The sequence below is a fragment of the Orycteropus afer genome, unplaced genomic scaffold (genome assembly GCF_000298275.1).
Source record: "Orycteropus afer afer isolate SDZICR_OR568_19922 unplaced genomic scaffold, OryAfe1.0 scaffold00092, whole genome shotgun sequence".
Classification (NCBI taxonomy): domain Eukaryota; kingdom Metazoa; phylum Chordata; class Mammalia; order Tubulidentata; family Orycteropodidae; genus Orycteropus; species Orycteropus afer.
Genome location: NW_006921679.1, coordinates 6,407,814 through 6,413,790, shown reverse-complemented (window position 1 = coordinate 6,413,790; position 5,977 = coordinate 6,407,814). Strand labels below are relative to the sequence as shown.

The window sequence follows — 5,977 nt, the reverse complement described above, 5'->3', positions numbered from 1 at the left end:
AAAAAAAAAAAAAACCACCTTAGGAAGCATGAGGAATGGAGACCACTGTTATGTACAACGCCTCTCACAGTGTGATGCACACAGTTAATTATCTTTTTACAGTTTTAATAATGAACAATTATTCAGAATAAACTACTTCCTCCTTGAAGCAGAAATATCTGCAATGCTCTCTGCCATACTTCTTTCAATAAAACCAATGCTGAAACCTCTAGGGCAGGCAGAAAAAAGAAAAAAAAAAAAAAATAAGGTGAGGTTTGGGACTGTAAGATTATTTGGGGCTAAAGGTCTAATCATTTCATCTCACCTCCCTTCACTGTTCTTAACCATCAGTCTTGGAGGAGTTTGTGTTTAATGGAGATAGACGGTTCCTTTCCACAGGGTAGAAATTGTAATCTTTTCAGACCCCTTTATTCTAATGTTTAGCAATTTTAATTGACACGAAGTTTCTTCCTGAATCCCCGAGTCCAATTACACTCTTATTTCCTGTTACTTTGTCTTCTAAGAAGGCTTTTAGGTACTGTCTTAAGTGAGACAATTTTCATATATTTATAGATTATTACATCTCCATATTGAAATAAGTTTTGATTCTTTTTGATACCTTTATAGGTCTTCAGCATGAAACTTTAAACATTAAAATTCTCCATCTGCCTTTTAATGCTTTTGGGAAACAAGAAGGATATAAATAAGTATATAAAAATAACAGCTCTTTGAAAAATGTATTCTAAATTCTCCACAAACCACCTAAGTTAAGGGCTGAGAATTAGAATTTCGGGTCCGTTGTTGGTTGCCACTGAGTCGACTCTGATTCACATCAACCCCACACGTGCACAGTAGGACTATGAGGCTGTCAAGGCTGAGATCTTTCAGACACAGACTGCCAGGCCCGTCTTCCAAAGACCCACTGGGTGGGTCTGAACTGCCAACCTTTGGGTTAGTGGTCCAGGGCTTAACCAATCGTGTCACGGGGACTCCGTGTTAGAGTTTAGGATGTTATGTGAGACATACCTGCAAGTCCAACATAACATCATTGGTGACGCAGTGAATTACTTGGCATGGCTTTCCTAGCCAGTCTTTGTGACTCCCACTCGATGGCACATAACAACAACAAACAACAACCAGATTACTGGGTGGGACCATGCAAATAAGGTGCATGGAACTCTAACGTGAGGATTGGTTCATTTTGCCATGCTGCTGGGATTAAAATGAGTGCTCCTTGAGCTAGAAAGGGGAGCTCGCTGCCATCATGAGAGAAGAGCTGGAGGCAGAGTAAAGTGTGTCCTTGGACCCCAGAACCCTGTGCTGGACCTCCTTGGCAGAGAGATGGCAGAGACCACTGGCAGAGACACGGCAGAGAACCAAGAGGCATGGTGTGCTTGCAGGCCCATGAAGCAAGAAATCTGAGCGCCCCTGGGCAGGAGGCTTGCCGGTGGGGTGGGGTGCCGTAGGTGTACCTATCAGCAGAGCTAAAAGCGCTCTGTAACACTTGCCTGAACAGGGCAGAGGCTAGGCCAAGAGGCTAAGGGCCAGAGAGGCATGCCTGAGGGCATAGCAGTAGGGTGACTGTCCTGATCAAAGAACTGTATCCTGAGAGCATCCCTGAACCTGAGTTGTACCCTGTTACTTCCCTGATAAACCCCATAATCATGAGTATTGTCTGTGAGTTCTGTGTGGCCACTGCGACGAATTAAACCCAGCAGAGAAGTAGTGAGTGCCATGGGAGGGACGCTGGTGTCAGAGTTGGTAAGAGGCTGGAGGGCGGTGGCATGTCTGGCCTCAGAGGAGTAAGCCGTGGGCTGTGCTGGTGATCTGTCTTCCTCTTGTGAGGTCAGAGGTCAGAAGTGCTGCCTCCAGGCCCTCTTTGCGTCATTGTTAGAGTGCCAAGAGTAATGTCACAACTTTACTACGACTCTGTTTACATTTAAATAAAACAATTTCAACAATTGTTACAAATGTGAAGATGGACCAGCGAGTTTTCCTGTGCTAATGAAATACAAGTGATATTTAATTAGTAGTAGAATCTGACAGAATTAAAACATAACATGACATCAGAAAGGACATCAGTTTTGGTACTACTTCTTTAAATTCTTTCACCACATTCTTGTGAGAGAAAAGAGTTTACTTACCAAATAGGCTAGGAGGACTGTGATGGTGAGAAACGTTTTCTCTTGTCCCAGGAATATTTTTAAAGCCATTGTTCTTATTAAACGTACTTATTGTTGAAGAGTTCTAAAGCAAAGATAAGAGAGAAGTGACCGTTAACATTAAATGTATGAGTGGCTCTGCATAGTACTCACTGTATGATGTTTATTGTTGTAAGTTGCTGTCCAGTCAATTTTTGATTCACAGTGATCCTACGTGACAGGGTACAACTGCCCCCTAGTCTCCTGTTGTTGTTGTTGTTGTTATGTACCGACTCATAGCGACCCCCCTTTGGGTTTCTGAGGCAGAATCACTACGGAAGTAGATTGCCCCATCTTCCTTCCAAGGAGTGGCTGGTGGGTTTGAACCGCCAGCCTTCTGGTTAGCAGTCAAGTGCCTTAGCCACTATGCTACCAGAGCTCCTCCAGAGTCTCCTAGGAGCTTTAAAATGAGGAGCCCTGGTGGCACAGTAGTTAAAGTGCTAGGCTGCTAATGGAAAGGTCAGTGATTGGAACCCACTGGTCACTCTGTGGGAGAAAGATGTGGCCACCCACAAGACAAGAGATGTGGCAGTACACTCCCATGAAGATGTACAGCTTTGGAAACTCTACGGGGCAGTTCCACTGTCTTCTAGGGTTGCTGTGAGCTGGAATTGACTAGTCCGCAGTGGGTTTGGTTTGGGCTTTGCTTCCCTTAAGAGTCAACCAACCATCTTGCCCCAGCACTAGTAGTAAAGTTCAACAAGACAGAAAACAACAAATGCTGGCAAGGATGTAGAGAGACTGGGACTCTCATATACTGCACGTGGGACTGTCAAATGGTAAAACCACTGTGGAAAGCAGTATGGTGAGTCCTTAAAAAGTTGGAATTAAAAACACCATTTGACCCAGACATTCCATTACTAGGTATATATCCTAAAGAAGTGAGAGCCAGGACAAGAACAGACACGCACACCCATGTTCATCGCAGCACTATTTACCATAGCCAAAAGATGGAAACAACCTAGCTGTCCATCAACTGAGGAATGGATAACCAAACTATGGTACATACACACAATGGAACACGATGCAACCCTAAGGAATAACCTAGAATCTGCAAAACACCACACAACGTGGATGAACTTGGAGGACATTATGCTGAGTAAAATAAGTCAATCACAGAAGGACAAATACTGTATTGTTGTTGTTGTTATGTGCCATTGAGTTGGCCCCCACTCATAGCGACCCCTCCTTGGGTTTCCGAGGCAGTATCACTACTGAAGTAGGATTGCCCAACCTTCCTTCCGAGGAGTGGCTGGTGGGTTTGAACCGCCAGCCGTCTGGTTAGCAGGCAAGCGTCTTAACCACTATGCTACTAGTGTATTATTATAAGAAGTCAAGGAAAGGTTTATATATGGAAGGAAATTTTCTGTGTTGGTTACCAGGGGTTGGAGGGGAGGGGAGAGAACACTGTTAGGTAGGTAGGTAGAGATAAGTATTGATTTGGGTGAAGAGAAGGTCAGTGTACCAAATGTGAGTGATCAACACCATAGCATTGAGGAAGAGGAAGATACAGAGAGGTACATGGGAGGTACAGCCAACAAAGATGAACCCTTTTGCACATACAGTACTGCATTGTCAGTGAAGGCAAACATGGATATATGGGTGGATAGATGGGTGGACAGGATGAACAAGTAGGTATGCCAAGGCAGGGGGGAGTGTGCCCAAGACCATGTATAGGGTTAGCAGACAATGTTTCTACAAGTGTATTGGTATGTTCTGTAAGAATTCCCAGGTATATAGCAGAGCTGACAAGAGACAACATTGCAGTCACTTCTTGGTCACAGCCAGGTACCCAGAGGGAACTGTAGTTGGACCTGTGGAATCTGAACCATAGTCCCAGGGGACAGCAAGTTCAATTGGCATAACATACTACACAGAACACTGTCCCACCTCCTACTTTGGCAAGTAGCAACTAGGATCTTAAAGGCTAGCAAGCAGACATCTAGATGCAACGATGGGTCTCTGCTCATCCAGAGTAAAGAAGAATGAAGAAAACCAAAGATTCATGGAAACTATCAGTCCAAGCAACTGATACACCATGAGATCCTCAGCCTATACGACTGTGAGACCAGAAGAACTAGATGATGCCCCGCTACCACTGCCAACCATTCGGAGGGTGATCTATGTAGGAGATCCTGGATAGACAGGGAGAACAATGTGGAACAAAACTCAAAATCATTAAAAAAAAAAAAAAAAGGGACCAGGCTTGCTGGTCTGATAGAGTCTGATGGAACTACTGAGACTATGGCCCCTAGCTGTCCTTCAGGTCTGGAATTGAACCCACTCCTGTGGCTTCCAGCCAAACAAAAGACAGGCATATGAGTTGAACATTTACCTCAAGTAGATACTCTCCTTGGAGAGAACAATCATGGGAGAAAGAAGGGCTGCTTATGCACAAGGAGACAGCTCAGGGGGCAGGAGTGCATGGAGGGATGGACACAGGGAAGAGGTAACTATGGGGAGGAAGTAGGCGGGGAGCTGTTGCACTGTGATAAATTGTAGTCAATGTCATGAGACAAAGTGTATATGAGCTGCTGTATGGAAAGTGAATTTGCTCTGTAAACTTTCACCCAAATCACAATTAAAAAAAAAAAATTAAAAAAAGAGTCAACCAAAACAAAAATCAAACTCACTATCAACAGTTGATTCCAACTCATTCCGACCCCTACTGGGTTTCTGAAGCTATACATCTTTAGGGAAGTAGATTGCCTCATCTTCTTCCTGCAGAGCAGCTGGTGGGTTTGAACTGCTGACCTTTTGGTTAGTAGCCAAATGTCTTACCCACTATGCCACTAGAGCCTTGGAAACCCTATGGGGTGGTTCTACTCTGTACTCTAGGGGCGCTGTGAGTCAGAATCAACTAGAGGGCAGTGGGTGTGGTTTGAGCTTTGCTTCTGTAACGACTGACAGCCTTAGAAACCCTGTGGGGCAGTTCCAGTCTGTCCTCTAGGGGCGCTGTGAGTCGGAATCAACTAGAGGGCAGTGGGTGTGGTTTGGGCTTTGCTTCTGTAAAGATTGACAGCCTTGGAAACCCTGTGGTGCAGTTCCACTCTGTCCTCTAGGGGCGCTGTGAGTCAGAATCAACTCCACGGCAGTGGGTTTGGTTTGGGCTTTGCTTCTGTAACGACTGACAGCCTTGGAAACCCTGTGGGGCAGTTCCAGTCTGTCCTCTAGGGGCGCTGTGAGTCAGAATCAACTAGAGGGCAATGGGTTTGGTTTGAGCTTTGCTTCTGTAACGACTGACAGCCTTGGCAATCCTATGGGGCAGTTTCATTGTGCTCCGTGGGGTCACTATGAATCAGAATCAAATCAACAGCTGGAGGAACCTTTATGGGGGGAGACTGCCAGGTCTTTCTCCAGCAGAGCCACTGGGTGGGTTCAAACCACCAACCTTTGGTTAGCAGCTGAGTGCTTAAGCATTGTGCCACCACCAGGGTTCCTTCACATAATGTTTACCATTGACTATATAAGTGGAGGGTCAGTGAAAAGGGGAAGGCCTTCAGCGAGATGGATCGACACAGTGGTTGCAACGAGAGGCTCAGGCATACCAAGACTGTGAGGTCGGTACAGGACCGGGCAGTGTTTCGTCCTGTTGTACACAGGGTCACTGTGAGTCAGAGCCGACTCGACAGCACCTAACAACAACAACATACACGCCAGACAATGAATACCGTTCATGTCTTAAAAGAACTACCTTCTAATAAGTTGTTGTTGTTGTTATGTGCCGTCAAGTCAGCCCCGACTCACAGCGACCCCTCCTTGGGTTTCCGAGGCAGTATCACTACGGAAGTAGGATT

The 5,977-nt window shown here is 45.4% G+C and overlaps 1 protein-coding gene across 1 annotated transcript in view; it reads right to left on the bottom strand.

Annotated features, from left to right (window-relative positions):
* Window positions 1–2,192, bottom strand: part of TNFRSF19 (TNF receptor superfamily member 19) — a 112,548-nt gene extending 110,356 nt beyond the window's left edge. The window contains exon 1 of the mRNA XM_007942531.1: window positions 2,124–2,192. Within this exon, the coding sequence (XP_007940722.1) occupies window positions 2,124–2,192 (69 nt within the window). The remainder of the gene's footprint in view (window positions 1–2,123) is intronic.
* Between the last annotated feature and the right edge of the window lie 3,785 nt (window positions 2,193–5,977).